The sequence below is a fragment of the Culex pipiens genome, chromosome 1 (genome assembly GCF_016801865.2).
Source record: "Culex pipiens pallens isolate TS chromosome 1, TS_CPP_V2, whole genome shotgun sequence".
NCBI classification, from domain to species: Eukaryota; Metazoa; Arthropoda; class Insecta; order Diptera; family Culicidae; genus Culex; species Culex pipiens.
The window spans coordinates 120,195,143-120,216,129 of record NC_068937.1 but is presented as its reverse complement, the minus strand read 5'-3'; the positions used below and the strand labels follow the sequence as shown (position 1 = coordinate 120,216,129).

The 20,987-nt window shown below is 37.7% G+C and overlaps 1 protein-coding gene across 13 annotated transcripts in view; it reads left to right on the top strand.

Annotated features, from left to right (window-relative positions):
- The window catches only part of LOC120423960 (peripheral plasma membrane protein CASK), a 539,239-nt gene that overhangs the window by 116,715 nt on the left and 401,537 nt on the right, over positions 1-20,987 (top strand). For 12 of the 13 annotated variants that reach the window (XM_052709491.1, XM_052709502.1, XM_052709493.1 and 9 more), the window contains 5 exons: positions 5,018-5,193; positions 10,932-11,054; positions 11,357-11,504; positions 17,210-17,388; positions 17,694-17,861. In XM_052709491.1, coding sequence (XP_052565451.1) covers positions 5,018-5,193; positions 10,932-11,054; positions 11,357-11,504; positions 17,210-17,388; positions 17,694-17,861 — 794 coding nt within the window. The remainder of the gene's footprint in view (positions 1-5,017; positions 5,194-10,931; positions 11,055-11,356; positions 11,505-17,209; positions 17,389-17,693; positions 17,862-20,987) is intronic. The other variant, XM_052709518.1, reaches the window with a different exon arrangement.

Below are 20,987 nucleotides of genomic sequence, written 5' to 3'. Positions count from 1 at the left end.
TAATCGTTCTGCTCACGTTCGTTTATTTTTTATTTTTGAATAGTAGTTTATGCAACAAGTTGCAAAAAGAGGATTTTTTCAGCACGAGTCGTACATTTATCCAACGAGGTTCACCGAGTCGGATAAATACGAAGAGTGCTGAAAAAATCAAGTTTTGCAACGAGTTCCATACAACATTTTTTGCAATTCCGAAAAACACTCATTGAGTGACATTTAAAGTCGAATTTTCATGTATTTTGTCAATAAATCGTTTAAATCAAAAAATGTTGAAAAGTGTTACTTTTCGAAACAAGTGCTGAAAAATTCAACTTTTCAGCATTTATTTTGAAAAGTGTTGTTATTCGATTCTGTTATTTTTGGTACAGAAAAGTAGGCTATTTCGTCGTTCAAGAATGACAGGAAAAGTAAGTAGTTTCACGACGGAATTGCAAAATATCAGTTTATGGAACAAGTTGCAAAAAGAAGATTTTTTCAGCACGTGTCGTACATTTATCCAACGAGGTTCACCGAGTTGGATAAATACGACAAGTGCTGAAAAAATCAAGGTTTGCAACGAGTTGCTTATACATTTTTTTGCAATTCCGAAAAACGCTTATTTAATGGAATTTTATGTCAAACATTCATGTGTTTAGTAAATTCATCGTTCAAAACAAAACACCCGAGCAGACGGAAATAACTTGGGAAGGTCAGTTTTTGATATTGTGAGAAGATCGAATTATGTAATTGGGATGATCGGATTAGTTGTTAAAATAACAAAAATCAATAACAAAGATTTGTTCGAAGAATAACTTAAACTGTTATTATGTTGTTATTGCAATAACAAACCAATAACGCAGAAGGAATCATGAAGGAATAACAAGATTTGTTATTTTGTGCGGAGAGGCGGAGCAGCATAATAACAAAAAATGTTATTGAACTGGTATGTCTCCATAACAAAAAAAGTTATTGTTTTGGTTTATTTGTAATTTGCAAATAAACCTGCAGTTGCCATAACTCCTCTGTACTAGTCAGGGCTGCAGAGTCGGGTACCTCCAAGCGACTTTGAATCAATACTTTGAAGACAACTCCGACTCTGGATGCACGATATGACGTCAACGACGACTTCAGCTCTCTAAAAATACCCGACTTCACGGATTCCGACTCCAAGTAAAATTTGCTGAAAATTTGCTGAATCCGATGCAGTCTCCGAGGTCTCACTCCAGCTCGAACTTCAACGTCAGCTCCGACTTCCTGGCTCTGTGAAAATAATAACAGTTTTTGTTATTCACACTTCAAAAATTCTCAATAAATAAATCAATTCCGTTAGGGAATGTAACAAAATTAAAAAAAAAAAATAAACTCTCAAAAGTTAATTTTATCGGATTAATTTTTGCTGGAAACCTCATTTTATGGTGAAATAAATGACCCCGATAAAATTGGTCAAAATTATTTCATAGTTCTAACCAATTTTAGTAAAATCCCTTAGGGGGTATATCAAATAATTAAAAAAATCAACTTTCAAAATTTCAACTTTTGAGAGTAATTTTAGCTTAAGGACCCCATTTCAATGACCCTGACGAAATTGGTCAAAATTATACCATAGTTCTAGCCAATTTTAGCAAAGTCCCTTAGGGGGTATATCAAAAAATTAAAAAAATCAACTTTCAAAATTTCAACTTTTTAGAATAATTTAAGCTTAAGGACCCCATTTCATGGCCAAAATAATGACCCTGACGAAATTGGTCAAAACTATCCCAAAGTTCTAACCATTTTAAACAAAGTCCTTTAGGGGGTATATCAAATAATTTAAAAAAAAATCAACTTTCAAAATTTCAACTTTTTAGAATAATTTTAGCTTAAGGACTCCATTTCATGGCCAAAATAATGACCCCGACGAAATTGGTCAAAATTATCCCATAGTTCTAGCCAATTTTAGCAAAGTCCCTTAGGGGGAATATCAAATAATTAAAAAAATCATCTTTCAAAATTTCAACTTTTTAGAATAATTTTAGCTTAAGGACCCCATTTCATGGCCAAAATAATGACCCCGACGAAATTAGACAAAATTATCCCAAAGATTTAAACATTTTTAACAAAAGAAAAAAATAAGAACAGATTGTGTTATGGACACTTAGAAACTTTTCCATTTGTGCGATTTATGGTAATTTTATTTCTAAGTCAGTATACCGAACGAATAACAAATTTTGTTATTAGGAGAGTTTTTGAAATGTACAACATTTCCTCTTATTATTATTACGTGTTATTAAACATTTTCAATATAATATCACTTCAATACCAAATTTTGTTATTTTATCAGAAACTGTTATTATTTTTTCTTCTTGAGGTTGAACTTCAGGATAAAATAATAACACTTTTTGTTATTTTAACAGGATTTGTTATTGAAATATTATTAATTTTGTTATTACCGTCTGCCCGGGCAATATTGAAAAATGTCTTTTCGATACTAGTGCTGAAAAGTTCAACTTTTCAGCACCCATTTCAGTGCTGAAAAGTAGAACTTTTCAGCACTGTTATTGAAAGGTATTAATTTTCCATTTTGTTATTTTTGGTAGGGAAAAGTAGGCCGTTTCGTTTTCCCAGAAGGGCAGGAAAAGTTGACAGTTTCACAGTGGAATTGCAAAAAACTTATTTTTAAAATTCGAATTTGATATCATTATTGATTAAAATGGGTCTCCTTAGTAAGGTAGCGCTCTTTTTTTACTTTTATTTTAAGAAAATAGATTTTTGGGCTGCTTTTCAGCCCTCGTTTCAATATTTCCATACAAATTTAAAAAAAATGTTTGGAGCGTAACACGGCCTTTGACCCCCTCTCCCCCAACTGCGTTATGTAATAAAAGAAAACTATCTAACCATGTATACAAGGTAGACTTTGAGAAAATGTGTCAATTTAAAAGCGTTGGGATCAGATGGTGATTCCATTTGAGCAATTCTCCCCGAATTTCAAGAATGAATTTTATTTGTATTTTTGCCTTCCTCACCTCACTGAGGCAAGGCTATAAAATCACTCGAAAAATGAATTTCTTAAATACGACTTCTAGATATACCTTCACGTATACCTATCGACTCAGAATTTTGAACTGAAATTTTGAACAAATGTATGTGGGGATGTGTGTAGACATGATTTTTTTTTCCAACGATTTTTCTAGAACTGGCTGTACCTATTTTGGCCGTATCCGCCTTATTCTGTTCGTTTTGAGGTCCCGTAAGACCCTATTAAATTTTATTCTGTTTAGTGAAGTACTTTTAAAGTTATGCCAAGAAAAAGTTTTTTTGTAGCTACAAAAAAGGGTGATTTTTGCATAACCTCAAAGGCCGGGTCTTTTTGCTTTTTTGACTCTTAAATTAATTTGTAAATACCACCTAAAATACAACATGAATGCGAGGAAGGCACCAACCACCTTAAGGTGGATTAAGTAACGTTTTTATTTAGCTCAAACTTTTTGGTAGCCACCAAATAAGCCATTTTGTGACAACTGCCAAAATTGTATGGAGACTTGTAATGTGAAATTATAATTCATACTGATTTGAAAATGAAATATTGCTATGATTTTTTTCACTGTTGTTGTACAAAGTATTTGAATTTGTAGGGATTTCAGTACTTTTTTAAACTCGTAAAGGACAAAACTCCTCCAGGAAGCCATCAGTTTTCTCGTAAGGAAAAATTCTTGAGGAAGATTGAGCGCGCTCGCACACCACCGTTCGCAACTTATTGCCGGGAGAAAGTTGAAAATTTCCCTTCGCCTTGTTGATTTTTTTTTTGCATTCAATTTTTCGACTGAGCATTTTCTACTGATTGAAGTGGCTGGCTGGAGGGTGAAACCATTCATGGAAAGCGGGAAAGTGATAAATTTTCCAGGCGCAAGCTCAGCCCTCGGCTGGGATCATGAATAATCGCTTTGTCGTCGAAATAAATACTGCGAAATAATTTCCGTAGCTATGAGTGCAGGCTTGATGGGGGAGGGGAGCAAATTGTAATGAGTCTTACCGGCGATTAGGGGACCATGAGTAGAAAACAAGTGCTTTTGTTTTAACAGAATGAGCATTAGTTTTAGGCAAAATTTGAACGTTACTTTGCCTGAAGTTTTATTTTCTCGTTGAATGGTTCCGAGGTGTAAATCTTCTTATTTGAGTTAACCCACATAATATCATCAAAGCTCGGAAGGCAAGTCGACAAAAGACAATCCCATGGCTGTGAACTTTCGTATCATCAAGAAGCAGTGAATTCGAACTTAAAACCCAAACATTCAAAACCATGTTTTTGTTTCAATATTGTGCCTTTCAACAAAGGAAAATATCGCCATCGATTTTCATTCTTAAAACATTATCTTTGTATATTCATTTCTTCACTTTACGTTACTAGTCCTTTTTACGACATTCCTCTCTGTCTCTCCTTCAACAACGGACCACACTGGCCACATTCTTCCGGTTTGGGGCCAGTAAACTTAAACAACCACCCCCACCTTCCTTCGGGTCACCGTCATTTGGCACCTCGTCATCACTCACAGGAAGCAGGGGTGATGACGGCAGACGATGCCACTTGGCACCCAGTTATCGTCACCGATTTGGAACCGATTTTGGGACGCGTCAACGCAAAAGACTGACCAAGACGTTTTCGTACTAGAGGGGGGAAGGGGGCAATCAAATTTGCATAATTTATTCCCGAAAATTTTCGATTGTGGGACGAGGCGGGAAAGAAAAGACCGTAGCCCATTATCCTGTGGAATTAGGACTAGGGAAAGATACCAGGATTTCGTATTTTGGCACAGAATGATATTTGCACATTTTCAATGGAATCAACTCAGCGGTTGTCCGCAACTTGACGAGGCATCATCAGGGAGTTGGCTTTCGAGTCTTGTGAGTTTATAAATGTGTTCTGAAAGTTTCAACTTTGAATCCGATTTCGCTGTCTTATTGATTAAACTCAGTTTGTTAAATGAAACATCTTCTTTGTTGCATATATTGATCATCATTCCAGATTGAAACAGCTCAAACAAGGTCTTCAACTGTTTACTTTCAGGTCGCGTCGGCTGTCCACACTACATCTCGCCGGAGGTCGTGTCCCGGCGGATCTACGGCAAAGCGTGTGACGTCTGGGGTGCCGGCGTGATGCTGCACGTGCTGCTGTCCGGTCGGCTCCCGTTCCAGGGCTCCGGCAAGCGGCTGCAGGAGGCCATCGCGCGGGGCCGGGTCATGGTGAGTACCGGAATTGTTTTTTTTTATTGCTCCCAATCGTTCGTGTGTTGGTCTGTATTTTAATACAGTTTGTTATGTTGTTATACAGTTGTGTTGGCAAAAAAAAAAAACATTTGAATATCATTTCACCGGTAACTATAGAAAAAATAGACCGAGTTCTCTGAATGATGAGTGAAACTGTTCAAATGCACCTTATAGCCTTGATTCGGATAGTGGTCACCTTGTGGCCTATACAGACGTGGTTTGAACAAAACATGCAAATGGCCGTTATTACCGGTTCCCTGGGGGATCTTCTGAGAAGCTCCGAAAGCGGCCAGAATTGAAGATTCTTCAAATAATGTGTCCGAAAAGCCATATCAGGAACTTGATCCGGGACCTTTTTCTAAGGAAATGGCCATATCTCAGCGGATTCTCAACGGATTTTTATGCTTCAGGTAGCATTTAACTGGTCATTAGGTGACTTTTGAAGTACTTTACTAAACATCATTATGCGCCCAACGCATGACCAACTTACACGAAGACACAAGCCTCCCAAAAAAGTTGGAACGGTAACATCAACTCAATGGTACTCGGACATAACTCAAAATTTTGCAGAACTTGATTTGAACAAGCTAAGGTGTAAAAAGAGGTTTGCAATTTCCTCAAAAATCAAGCCTTCGGACACCTAGTTTCGAGTAGGAATCTCGCAATCGAGAACGCCAAGGCAATGCTGTAGAGCGAATAATTTGATTTTTTTTATTTGAACAAATCTGTGATTTCTGCGACCGAAAACATCCAATTTTCCAACTTTATTTTCTAATACAACTGCCTCCGAGAAATTTTTGACGATTTTTTTTTACACTTGGCCTTTTATCGGATGGGGAAGTAAAACGTCGGTTCATTAGCGTAAAAGAGGTTTTGGGTGACTCACCACACATAATCTTCGGACGCCTAGAAATGAGCAGAAACTTGCAACAGAGCCCACAAAAGACCCGGGGGTCGTTAAAGTGGATTGCTTTGTTTTTTTTTTTGGAAGCACTGGTTGAACCGATACCGTTTAGTTAGGACATTGTCGAGCCGATTCATAACGAATTGCTAACGCAGCACCAAATGGCAAATGATTTCGTCGGACTACTTTCGACTGACCAAGTCTATGATTGTAATAATACTGAATGGACCAATCAATCTGGATAGACTTTTATAACCGTCAGTGGGGGTGACATTGGGTCTGGGGGGTGAGATTGGGTCAAAGTGATTTTTTACGGATTTTACCATTTCTCAGGTTCTTCTCAATGAAAATGAATTCTGTTGAAAGGGTTGTGTAGGGGACATCTTAAGATGACTCCGCTGAAAAAATCTCGTTCCTAGAACAAATCCTGTGATTTTGGCAGCTGTCTAAAGTTGGGGTACGTTTTTGGCCAAAAATGACCTCTCGAAAAATCATTTTTCTAATATTTTTGTTAGAATTGCTCGAAAACTACCCAAATGTTTGAAAATCTCCACTTCAAACATTGTAGCATGTCAATACGATTCCCTCGAACAAGAAACACTGTTAGATGACTTGTTTTTACCATATCGTTGTATTTGAGCATCATTTTAGTTTCATTTGACCCAATGTCACCCCCTCTAAGGGGTGAGATTGGGTCAATTTTAAAACTATTGGCATTTAAGGTAGTGTTCATCAAAATCCACCATATTTTGGGAAAATGTTAGTAAACTATCTAAGAACAAATCTACGATGAAAGATTTCCGATGTTATTTAAATTGTTTTTGTTATTAAGAAAATACTAGAGGTGTATCGTTTTTTGACCCATAGTCACCCCCACTGACGGAACTGAAAATTTTCAGTTATTCCAACAATGAAACATGATATTTGATTGCATTTGTAATGCTTCCTATGAGTGGGAAATGCATGGGCAAGTTTTGGACACATCATTTATCATTTATCGAGAAAAAAAGTGCAACGAATTGTGAACATGCGCAATTTCAGTCGTTTGTTAAAAAGCTGTGTTAAAAATATTTTTTTGCAATTCCGTCGTAAAACTACTTACTTTTCCTGTCATTCTTGAACGACGAAATAGCCTACTTTTCTGTACCAAAAATAACAGAATCGAATAGCAACACTTTTCAAAATAAATGCTGAAAAGTTCTACTTTTCAGCACTGAAATGGGTGCTGAAAAGTTGAACTTTTCAGCACTTGTTTCGAAAAGTAACACTTTTCAACATTTTTTTGATTTAAACGATTTATTGACAAAATACATGAAAATTCGACTTAAAATTTCACTCAATGGGTGTTTTTCGAAATTGCAAAAAATGTTGTATGGAACTCGTTGCAAAACTTGATTTTTTCAGCACTCGTCGTATTTATCCAACTCGGTGAACCTCGTTGGATAAATGTACGACTCGTGCTGAAAAAATCCTATTTTTGCAACTTGTTGCATAAACTACTATTTTGCAATCCTGCTGTTAAACTGGTAACTTTTCCTGCCCTTCTGGAGAAACGAAACAGCTTATTTCAACTACCATAAATAACAGTTTTGAAAATCAATACCTTTCAATACCAGTTCCCAAAAGTCCTACTTTTTAAGCATAGAAATGGGTGCTGAAAAGTTGAACTTTTCAACACATGTATCGAATACTCTTTGATTAAACTACTTACTGTTCCTGTCATTCTAAAACGTTTAGTTTCTCTACCAAAACTAACAGAAAAGTAAAACTTTTCGATACAAGGGCTTAAAAATTACAATGAAATAGGTGCCTAAAACAATGAACTGTTTTGCATTTGTGTTTTGATAAAATACAGGGAGGAGAGGAAAGTTTCACCAAAATTTATTGAGAGATCAATGCTAAACTCGAATGAGTAATGCTAGCAACTCACACCATAAAAAAATCGTTAATTGACCCTGCACGGAGAAAAAAGAGTTCCCAAAATCGTGAACAAGCGTTCATGAAAATGGGAACCACGAAAAAAGCGTTCAAATCCCACGGAACGATTTTGCAAAACGTACCATGGCATTTGAACTTTTTGTTCGTGGTTCCCATTTTCATGAACGCTTGTTCACGATTTTGGGAACTCTTTTTTCTCCGTGTGGGCATAATAGTTGGTAGTTTTTGTACAATTATGCCACAAGTACAAAAATAAGATGCACTCCATGACTCCATGCATATCGTACCATTGCCCACTAATCTTACTCATTTATAGACCAATTTTTAACCTTAATTGGACGGACAGCCGGCGGAGACTTGACTGGCGTCGCGACCAAGGTTGTTAATCGATAAAATTGTCGTCGAAAATATTACCGTCCAACGGTAACGATAATGGTTATCGTAATCGTCGGGACGATAACGATAATCTATCGTTAATCTAGCGTTATCGTTATTTCGATAATTCCATCGGTGAAAAGATTATCGTCGATAACCCATTTTTAAATTATTTCTAAAATCGACTTAACTCAAACACATCTCGTTAAATTTTCAATGCCCTTTCCAAGAAAGTACTAAAAGTTGCATAATTTGCAATATGGGTATCCAACGAAGCGAAATTATGTATGCTTTTTCACTTTATAAGAGTTTTTTTCAAAATAAAAAAAAAATTACAAAATACCGTTATTCGAAAATACTAAAATTAAAAAAAAAATTGCAGTATGTTGATACCTCGAGGTTGATATTTATTTAGAAAATTGGAGTATTTTAGGAAAGTACTGTGTTGTGTAAAAAAATAAGAATTTGAAAAAAACTCTAATAAATTGAAAATGCAAATCAAATTTCGATTCGTTTGATCATGGGTAATTTGGAAAATTCGAGTATTTTCAAAAAAATGCGGTATTTTGTGAAATTTTTTGTATTTTTTAAAAATTATTATAGAGTGAAAAAGCACACACATTTTCTCTTCGTTTGATACCGGTTTTGCAAATTTGAGTATTTTCAAAAAATACGGTATTTTGTAAAAGTTAAGAATTTTCTAAAAAGAATTCTAATAAAGAGCAATTCCAGCCCAAAACAGGAATTTTTCAGGTACTTTTTTCTCGACCCTCTCCGATTTCAATGAAACTTTGTAGACATGTTATCCTACGCTTATTTAATCCATTTTTGTGTATATGGAGCCAGTTCCACACGATAATGACATTTGAGAAGGGCGTAAGTGTTTTAAATATTTTTGTAATTCGGAATTTAAATATTTCTGTATCTCGAAGCCGTTGCATCGTATCAAAAAGTGGTCAAAGACAAACTTGTAGGAAATTTGACGGGCTTTTCGATAAAAATACACTGAAAGAAAAAAACACCCAACTTTTATGAGATTTTTTGATTTTTAAGTTTAAAAGTCAAATTTGAGGGGGAGCCCACGATTTTTTTTTCGTTCAAAATTTTTGTGAAGATAGCCTAAGATGTTACAAAAAGACTCACGAAAAATGCAGGATGGAGCAACTCACCTAAAAAAATACAAAAATCATTTACTGAAACTGTTTTTTTGAAAAGTGCTCTAAACGTCAAAATTTTCAAAAACCGAATACGGGAATCGATTCTCCAGACAATTTTACATAAAAGTCTCCATATTGACCATTGTCCTAAGTCCAATCCTTGTAAAGTTACAGCGGTTTTAAAAATAAAAATGTTGAAAAAATAGGTTTTTTGATGGTTTTTGGCAATTTCTATATGACAGACTTGATTTTTCAGTCTCGTAAATATTTTTACCGGAAAGCTCGTCCAATTTCCCATAAGTTTGTCTTTGACAACATTTAAATTGGATGTATGAGCTTGCAGATATAAGCTAATTACATTGCTCATAATTGAAAACATCATATTTTTTCAGTGTAGTATAGTAACCTGGATAGTTAATTAGCTTATATCTGTAAGCCCATACATCCAATTTAAATGTGGTCAAAGACAAACTTATGGGAAATTGGACGAGCTTTCCGGTAAAAATATTTACGAGACTGAAAAATCAAGTCTGTCTTATAGAAATTGCCAAAAACCCTCAAAAAACCTATTTATTCAACATTTTTATTTTTAAAACCGCTGTAACTTCACAAGGATTGGACATAGGACAATGGTCAATATGGAGACTTTTATGTAAAATTGTCTGGAGAATCGATTCCCTTATTCGGTTTTTGAAAATTTTGACGTTTAGAGCACTTTTCAAAAAAACAGTTTCAGTAAATGATTTTTGTATTTTTTTAGGTGAGTTGCTCCATCCTGCATTTTTCGTGAGTCTTTTTGTAACATCTTAGGCTATCTTCACAAAAATTTTGAACGAAAAAAAAATCGTGGGCTTCCCCTCAAATTTGACTTTTAAACTTAAAAATCAAAAAATCTCATAAAATTTGGATGTTTTTTTCTTTCAGTGTATTTTTATCGAAAAGCCCGTCAAATTTCCTACAAGTTTGTCTTTGACCTTTTTTTGATACGATGCAACGGCTTCGAAATACAGAAATATTTAAATTCCGAATTACAAAAATATTTAAAACACTTACGCCCTTCTCAAATGTCATTATCGAGTGGAACTGGCTCCATATACACAAAAATGGCTTATATAAGCGAAGGATAACATGTCTACAAAGTTTCATTGAAATCGGAGAGGGTCGGGTACAACCGATTCCCTATTTGGCATGGAATTGCTCTAAAGTGAAAACGCATACCAAATTTCGCTTCGTTTGATACCCATGTTGCACATTAGAAAAATTACCGTTATCGAACTTAGATAATTTTATCGTTAACAACCTTGGTCTTTACGTTACTGATCCATTCTTCTTCTTTGCAGCTCGACACTCAGGAGTGGAAGCACATCTCGTCCACCGGCAAGGATCTGGTGCTTAAAATGCTCTCGCCGAATCCAATTAATAGACCAACCATCTCGGAAATCCTTGAACATCCCTGGATGCGGGTAAGCAGGGTGGGAGGGGGTCTTTGCGCCTTTCAGGGCTTGGTAGAGAGGGATACCGATCTTGAACAACTGACATTGTTGAGCCAGGTACCTTTGATGCCTCATTTGCGTTTGAAATTTAAACTTTTGCTAAAGTTGTTTAAATATATTTTTTCAATGATTGTTGAAACTTTTTGTTTGAAGGTTTCAAAGCTTCTCGATTCAACGGTATCAAAGGATAACAGAATTGAGCTAAAATTGAACATCAATACTCATCGTTCCGGGTTGGTTAACTCTAATCTTTCGATGTTCTTGCTCTTCAGGACCGTGACAAACTTCAGCGGGCGCACCTGGGCGACACGGTCGAGGAGCTGAAGCGGTACAACGCCCGACGCAAGCTGAAGGGTGCCGTCCAAGCCGTGGCCGGTGGAGTGGCCCTGGACCCGCTGTGCTGTGCCGACACGGACTCAAGTAAGTTTGCGCCACTGTTACACACGCAACACACACACACACACACACAAACATAATCGCTCGCCGTTTGATGTCTGTTCTTGTGGGTTCAGTTTACCTTACTCTTATGTTGTTGGTTTTGTTGTAGTTCATCTACTCGCCACCAGATGGCACCAAATGGAAGTTTTATCACGTCCTACAAGAACATTTTGATTCTGAGTGTGTAGTGCTAACCTCTATCAAGCAAGACTTTATAGAGTTATCTACGTGCGCATGTATTGCGTGTACGTACACGAAAAAAAGTGAGGTTAAATTTTGTACCAGCCAGCAAAACAAATGGTGTGCTAGTGTGTGTGAGATCGGGCTTAGATAGCTCTATTGTAGCAAGGACATGATAAACTCTACACACATGATGACACACATACACACAAACGTGCAAGCTCGTTTTCCTTTCGATCGGCCAGGGAAGAGCGGCTAAAATCCAGGCTAAGAGCTTTCAATCGACGATTCGCCCTTTCTCCGATCCTTCATCGACAAAAAGTCATGCTTTCGTCGTCATTTTCTCAAGAGTGTATTAAAAATGGGATCCGCACTCCGCCTTAAGGTGAGCCCTAATGGCCATTTGACCGACACCACCAAACGAAAAGAATCAGCTTTTTCTTTGTTTCTTGTTTCTTTTTTTTTACGTTCCATGTCCTTCCGCCGGACTTTATTTTTATCCCCGGGGCGTGCTTGATGGCGATGGTCGGCTGTATGTGTGCTGGCTCACGGACCGTAACAAAAGGATTTTATGGCCAGTTTGAGGCACTTGTTGACGCGCCTCGTGCCGTCCGACGTCGCTCGATGTCGTGTTTGGCCTCTAATTCAATCTTTTGACAGTTTTTGGCAGGTTAAACTTGGTGAAGAAATAATAATGTGCGAAAAGTGGGTAGAATATGTGGGAGGGTAAAACTTTTGGGATGTTTTTTTTTATTTGTCAAGAGGGCTTAATGATGGAAAGTTTGTTTTTTGCTTGTTGGTGCAGGACATCAGTGACGTTTAATTTGTCGAAAAGGTTTATGATTTGGTTGATGATTTATCAACATAAAGTTGACATTCGTATAATGTTATGTTAACTATCCTGTAAAAAATGTGCTAATTTGGAAAGTGTAAAACTGATGAATCCTCACTTTTTAGACATGTAAAATTCAATGTGGCAAGTGGAAAATTTTAAGTCGTAAATTTTCGTCTTTTAATATAATTTGATCTACATTATTTCAATTTCAATTCGGTTTTATTAGTGAATAATCATGTAACAATCAGTTCATTCGCAGTACATAACAGAGTTTTGGAGTTCCTTTCAGCTGTGTGTTAAATCTCAATCCATTTTGGCACGATTATTGCTTATCACTTAGAGATTACCAAGAGTAAGAAAAAATTTAGAAAAAACTTACTGAAATTACAAAGGAAAGGGGATAGAAATAGAAAAAGCTTAAACTAGATCACAGTTTTTTTTTATCTATTGTAGATGTGCTTAATCATTAGCTCCCCGAGGGCCAGAAATTGCTCCGCCTTGTTACGGCAGGTCCGAAACCGCGTCATCATCTCACCCGCTAGAGCAAAGAACTCCGGCAAGGTGAAGAGATCTTCTCCGGTTACTTCTTGCTGGGCCGCATCGCCGCTACCGGCAGCGACCACGCTGGCGAACGATCGCCCCCATCCAGGAGGGAACGCTGGGTTGTCCGCTGGAACCGTACGCTGTCCAGCTGCAGGAACGGTAGAGCTCGTATTCCGCTGAGAAGGGTGGGATGCTGCTGCTTTCTTCTTCCTCTTTTCCTGCTCCTCGAGGTAGGCCTTGCGCGCGACGCATCCGCGGTAATTACCGGTATGGTTGCCGTCACAGTTGGCGCACTTGATGCGCGCCTTGGTTTGCTCTGCCTTGTCCCCCAAGTCCGCCTTGCACGGCAGTGCACACTTCTCCGAGAGGTGTGTTTCACCGCACTTCACGCAGCGGGGCGGGAGGTTGCAGTTCCGCGAGCCGTGGCCGAACTTCTGGCAACGGTGGCATTGTGCTACGTCCATTGGGTTTTTGGAGTAAAACCGCCAGTTTACCCAAAAACCGTCCAACGCCTTAGTCCGACGCAGGTCTTGGATTTTGACGGTGCCGCGGTCGAAGTACAACAGGTACAGTGTGTGTGTACCTGTGACTGTTGTCTTCCGCGAGAGGACTTTTATGTCTCGCGGCGTTATTCCGGCTCCCGAGAGGTGTCCCTTCAGGTCGGCGATTGGGCGGTCTTGGTAGCCCTGCAGGACTACCTTAACAGCGGTCTTCTCAACTGGATCGAATGTGTAGAACTTGAAGTTGCTACGCTTCAGTTCTTTCACCACCAGATCGAAATTCTTTTTGGTGAAAGTAATCACTTGAACTTTCGATTTGCCAATTTTCAGACTATATTGGAGGCCTTCCAGCAACTCGTCAACATCGTCCGCCAACGTATCCAAAACAAAAATTGGAGGTGGTCGCCGTTCCTTCGGAGAATTAACTTTTTTTGTCGTACTACCTTTTTTGCGTGCACGTCCATCGTCGTCGTCGTCATCGGTAGTGCTGCTACCGTCGGTGTTGTTGTTGTAGCTTTCCTCGTCACTCAGTCTCGCGAACTTGTTACTGGTGGGAATGTTGGCAGATGTTGATGCGCCACCGGTGGACAGATTGCCGGAAGTACCTGAACGGAGTCTGCTTCTTATAGGGCTGCGATCCTGGACACGGTAATTAGCGTGTAATAACTCCGGATTGAATCCATCAGCGCACACGCTCCCCTGCTTGATGGCGGACGACGCGGCGGCGTTGTTTTGTTTACCTTTTTGCACTCGGCCGGTAGACGAACTTCGCGGGTTTTTCGAGGCCGCACTCGAACTGCCACGGCCACGGCCGGCCTTCGGCATGCTGGTGGAGCAAACTCGCGGGTAATCAAAGTCGATTACGGCGGAAAATTCGAAAAAACTTTTAGAGCTCTGAGCACTTCACTGCTGCTTGCTCTGGAGGATGTTTTGATCTACATTAATGTGTTGAAAAATGAAATTTCTTAGAAAAAGATGAAGTTTTTTGATAAAATTTTTCTATTGGATGAAACAAAATCTCTGTAGTTTTACTTCCAAAACTGAGGAAAATTACAAAATTGGTGATTTGTAATTTAGGCAAACTTACACACTAAAAAAAATGAAAATTACTTTTGAGGAAATTTTCTATTTGACGTAAAAACAATTATGTAAATTGAATTATGATTTAAGTGCACATTTTCTTCGACGTGAAATGTCAAGGTTTCTATTGGAAATCGTTGGAAATAGTTTGGATCCTGGCACAACAAAGCCTGGAGGACAAATTGAGATCGCCGGAAGAGGTAAGTTTTATTTAGCGCGGTCGCTGTCGTCGCAAATCGCTGTCAGTACGAAAATGCTGCTTCTACAGTGGCATGATCTGGCCCGGATCTTGACGAGGTTGGGCTGAAAAACTGTTGCGACTGTAACGGAACCCGATTGGTGATGGTGAACGGAAACAAATAGACAGGAAAATTTAAGTGTTTTTTTGTGGTGTAATTCGATAAATTGCATAAGTTTGTAAGTGTAACATAAAAAAAGTTAATAAAATCATTTTAAATAAAAAAATGGGTTATTTTTTAGAATTTATTTTTTTTCAAATAAGGTTTTTCAAACCATTGTGGCTTCCAATAAATGTAAAATTACACTGTCGTGGATTGTTTTTCATATCGTGTAATTTTACAATCTGATGTAGTTTCACGTCTGTTTTGATGCTCCAGTTTTGTGCATTTAATTAGCCCGAATATTACACTTTTTTTCGTAGTGTGTACATAAAACAGATGATAACTTTCACCTTTATCAGCCCTGTCATTCAATTTGTTTTATTGCGTAATTTTGAAGCATTGTTTTCATCATGACTTTTTTGCGAGGAAATTATCCACTGCAAAAGAAGCTCCCTGAGGGGAACTCCCTTGAAGAGTATCGGGGCCGGCATTTACAATGTGGATTCAGTGGCAGTTTTTTACTCAACTGATGTTAAAATGTTAAGATTAATGTTAACATTCCATAGGTGGCGTTCCTTACTTTATTCCCTATACCTTCCGTTTACTAAGCAATCGAATCCAGAAGAGTAAACGATCACCAGTCCAGTTATGTTGGTCTGAGCCGGGATTTGAATCTACCGATTTCCATGCAAATGTTAAAAATATGGCATGTTATTTCAATATTTATATTTTTTTAAATTTTTTGCCCTCGATTTGACCCAGATCAGAGCCGAGGGACAAAACCTTTGAAAAATATTTACATCGGCCTCACCACAAATAAAAAAAGAGCTCATTTTTTCCTAAATAATAATAATAAAATAACGATAACGCGGTTGATGCATATTTTCAAAGAAATATGACATCAAATGCTTAACCAATTAGTTAACATTAAAATATGCTTTCTTTTTAAATCAATATATTCATCACTAAGATACTCAAGACGCAATATTAAAACTATTACCTTGTCATTCACTCTTGAAACATTGGGTTTTTAAAATCAGTTTTTCTAATCTAATCTAATCTAACCCTAGCGCAGCCAGTCTTTCGAGGGCATCCTGGAAAATGCCTTAGGTTGATTAACGCCTAGCATCCTCTTGTCATTATTAACAATTGCAGTGCCCCAATGCAATAAATTGCTTTGAAACATCACAAACGTTAAAGCGGCCAGGCCAACTGCGTAAAGTTTACCGCAAAGATGATTCGTTGAACTGGATTGAATTTGAACACGAATATTCAAACAACAATACAGTTCTGAATCTACAGGGGAGGAAGAAACGTGGGGATCCCCCGCTCACGTTCCTGTTTTATAGGCAATAAATCGTTGGAAGCCACCATGCTAAGAAGTTTTGGTGCTCCGGGACCCTCGGGGATGGGACATTGTATTTCCACAAATGCCCTGGACACTATTTGCCGTGGTTATAGCGCCACAACTCGCTCAAGGTTTTTAAAATCAGTTTTTCAACAGCTAAATTCCAAAGCTTGTAAAAAGGTGGAATTCTCCATTCAATGTTAAAGATGTATTCAACTTGTAAAGATTTTTTGTTGATTTAATTCAATTATATTCACAACAATAGCTACGTTGGTTTTGCTTTTTGCGTCGCTTTTTTTTTTGGTTTGAAACATTTTATTTCTGGTTACCTGCTGCTTCTTAATGTTAGTTAAAATTTAATGTTGTCACACATACACATTGTTCTGGTTCACTCATACTCAACTTTGCTTTCCAAACACAGCCAACAAAAGATTATTGGAGAAAAAGTGGCAAACTGTGCAGTTGAAACAAATTTGGCATTTGGATATACCAATCCTATGAAAAATTCAGACTGTTAAAAAATGTGAATTCACTAAATGTCTCTTGTTGTCATTACCGTCTTAATCTCACTGAACAACAATTGTAAACTGTCATAAGAAGTATATCTGAGATGCCCAGATTTGGTTCAACGTTTCACGCAGCACCATTCTCACCCACCAACATTTCCTCTCGTTCAAATTCGTGTCCAAAATCGTGTCACACTTCACACACGTGTCACTCTCTATCACTTTTCGTTCTATCTTCTGGTTTGTTTTTCTCCCCTTCTATCTCTCTTTCCGTCTCGTTTCCGCTTCCTGCCACCACCAACCAACCACAACCACCACCAATACCACAAAAAAAAATCACCACCACCATTGCAGTGGCCATTGGGACCGCTTCGGAGAGCTTGAACGAGTGGGCCGACGAGGAGGCCGGTCTGGAGGCCATCCAGAAGGTTCTGGACTCGCTGGACGACATTATTGCCCTGCAGGATGCGAACTGCGACCCGGAAGTGCTGGCCAGCATGCTGCGGGACGTCAAACTGCACGAGCTGCTACAGGTAATTTACCCGCAATTATTTGTTTGTTTTGCAAAAACAAAAAAAAAATCCTCGAACTCCCCGCAAATACCTTACCGGACCGATTCCCATTCACTACCACATCATCATTATCACCACCATCGTCAATCATCCCTTAAATCGTGTTTCTGTTGGAATGAATTTAGATTTTAAAAAGTCACGTTCTTTCTTCTTTTTCTTTTTTCCTTTTATGTTTGCTGGATCAAAACAAACCTTTGTCTGTTTCAAAAACCAAAAACAAAAAAACAACAAAAAAATTCGCTCGTCCAACAACTCCACGAGATCAGTTGTACGATAGAATAAGTAGTTCCGTTATCAATCCGTTGCGGGCCCCGCCCGGGGACGCCATCAGCCGCTGCCGGGACGTCGTCGATGCCATCAGTTCAGCCCCGGGCCACAAGCAGGCCCGCGAAAAGGCCGAACTCATCAATCTGCTCGGGTCGTCACACATACAGGTGAGTTGGCGGCGTTGTTCTGCATGGCGTAGATTAGATATTGCTTTCAAAGTATTGTTTTGTTTATATTTTTTATTTATGATGAGACCAACTCTGCCTTAGTGACCCGCCAGCGGGTTTGAACGCGAGAGAAAGCTCGCCTTTTTGGCACCAGATGGTGCCACCACGCGTTGAGGAGCGTTCTGCTGGAAGGGGAAATCGAGGAGTTTGCGCAGTACAATGGAAAGCTTTTGAGAAGGGAAACGGTCCGGTTAGGGAGCTTTCGCTGGGATGGATATCTAGATATTTCTGCTATGGACAACTTTTGTCTAGGTGGGGAAGCTTTTGTTCATGGAATTATGTGCTTTTGGATAGATATCCAAATTGCGGTGTGTTGCGAAAAAGAAGGAATAAAAATCGAATTTTGAAAAATATTTGCAACTGTCATAATCCATTACAATAAAAATAGTTTGATGGCTTTTTAATTTTGATTATGTTTGGATTTTTAAATTACTTTTCACTCCTGAAAATCCTCCTCCTGAAAAAATATTTTTGTTAATTACAGTTATTGAGAAGACCATGCAATCGGAAAGTACGAAAAGTCCACGCAAGGAAGTTGCAAAGTGCCACTGCCAACAGCGCTACAGTTCTGAAAACTGTCCCCAACAGTTGAAACTTGTTTTGGGTTCATGTTTACAACTGCTTTTTGCTGGCTGAACATCAGGGCAAACAAACAGTCTAGCAAAACTAGTCCTGCCAAGTGACAGCATCAATCGCACAAAGTTCTTTAATTAAAAAAATGCTTCTCTATTGGAATCACGGAAGTGAAGGAAGAAGGAAATGTTTGCCAAGTGTCTCCCAGAAAAAAAAGAGCGACCAGCTTAGAGCTACCGTCATCTGGGGCGAATCGGGACTACAGTCTGAAGAGGGTCAGCAGGTTTTAGAGCACTCAAAAACTTGAAATTTTTGAAATCGATGCACCAGTTTTGTTAATCTGTAAATAACCAATTTTTGTGCAGTCACAAGGCTAAAACAGCTGTCCCAATTTGCCCCAGATGACGGTACGATGTTTATTTGCTAGAGCTGAGTTGGTTCATGTATTTTTGGTAAAAATTGTGCCAAATTAATGATGCTTCTTTCCAGCAAAGATTGTCCAATTGAACCAGCTCGAGTCATGCAACTCGGTTTAGTTGTTGAATTCGTGAAATGTCCTTTGTTTTGTTGTAAGTCATCAAAGGACCAAGAATATGAAGTTGTTATCGTACAGTCGCCAATTTGTTAAGGAAAATTTGTTATGGATAAATCGTACGGATGTATTGAGGAGCCTAAATCGTGAACATAAACGATAAATCCATAAACGATTTGGACACTTTTTTTTTTGAAATCTTGGACTAAACGATAACGATAGAACCGTTAACACGGTGCTCAAAATACCGTTATTATGAAAAAAAATATGCACTCCGAGATTTTGGGGTCTATCGATTCCTTACACCATAGCACATCTCTGTGCAAAAAATAAAAACATTCGCTGATGTAGTTTTCGAGATACAGCCCTTTTAAGATGTTACATCCGATTTTTAATAAGAAAACCAAAACAATCAATACAATTTCAGCACTTTAAAGAATATGCATTTCGAGATAATGATGTTTTTTGCTTCATATGACTGTCAAGTATCTCTGGGCCAAGTTTCAGAAGGTTTGCTGATGTAGTTCTCGAGATACAGCCATTTTAAAATGTTATTTCCGATTTTTTCAAAGAAAATCCATAAAGTCAATACAATTTCAGCACTTTAAAGAATATGCATTTCGAGATAACGATGCTTTTTGCTTTATATGACTGTCAAGTATCTCTGGGCCAAGTTTCAGAAGGTTTGCTGATGTAGTTCTCGAGATACAGCCATTTTAAAATGTTATTTCTGATTTTTTCAAAGAAAATCCATAAAATCAATGCAATTTCAGCACTTTAAAGAATATGCATTTCGAGATAATGATGTTTTTTGCTTTATATGACTGTCAAGTATCTCTGGGCCAAGTTTCAGAAGGTTTGCTGATGTAGTTCTCGAGATACAGCCATTTTAAAATGTGATTTCCGATTTTTTCAAAGAAAATCCATGAAATCAATTTAATTTCAGCATTTTAAAGAATATGCATTTCGAGATAATGATGTTTTTTGCTTCATATGACTGTCAAGTATATCTGGGCCAAGTTTCAGAAGGTTTGCTGATGTAGTTCTCGAGATACAGCCATTTTAAAATGTTATTTCCGATTTTTTCAAAGAAAATCCATAAAATCAATGCAATTTCAGCACTTTAAAGAATATGCATTTCGAGATAATGATGTTTTTTGCTTTATATGACTGTCAAGTATCTCTGGGCCAAGTTTCAGAAGGTTTGCTGATGTAGTTCTCGAGATACAGCCATTTTAAAATGTGATTTCCGATTTTTTCAAAGAAAATCCATGAAATCAATTTAATTTCAGCATTTTAAAGAATATGCATTTCGAGATAATGATGTTTTTTGCTTCATATGACTGTCAAGTATATCTGGGCCAAGTTTCAGAAGGTTTGCTGATGTAGTTCTCGAGATACAGCCATTTTAAAATGTTATTTCCGATTTTTTCAAAGAAAATCCATAAAATCAATGCAATTTCAGCACTTTAAAGAATATGCATTTCGAGATAATGATGTTTTTTGCTTTATATGACTGTCAAGTATCTCTGGGCCAAGTTTCAGAAGGTTTGCTGATGTAGTTCTCGAGATACAGCCATTTTAAAATGTGATTTCCGATTTTTTCAAAGAAAATCCATGAAATCAATTTAATTTCAGCATTTTAAAGAATATGCATTTCGAGATAATGATGTTTTTTGCTTCATATGACTGTCAAGTATATCTGGGCCAAGTTTCAGAAGGTTTGCTGATGTAGTTCTCGAGATACAGCCATTTTAAAATGTGATTTCCGATTTTTTCAAAGAAAATCCATGAAATCAATTTAATTTCAGCATTTTAAAGAATATGCATTTCGAGATAATGATGTTTTTTGCTTCATTTGACTGTCAAGTATATCTGGGCCAAGTTTCAGAAGGTTTGCTGATGTAGTTCTCGAGATACAGCCATTTTAAAATGTTATTTCTGATTTTTTCAAAGAAAAT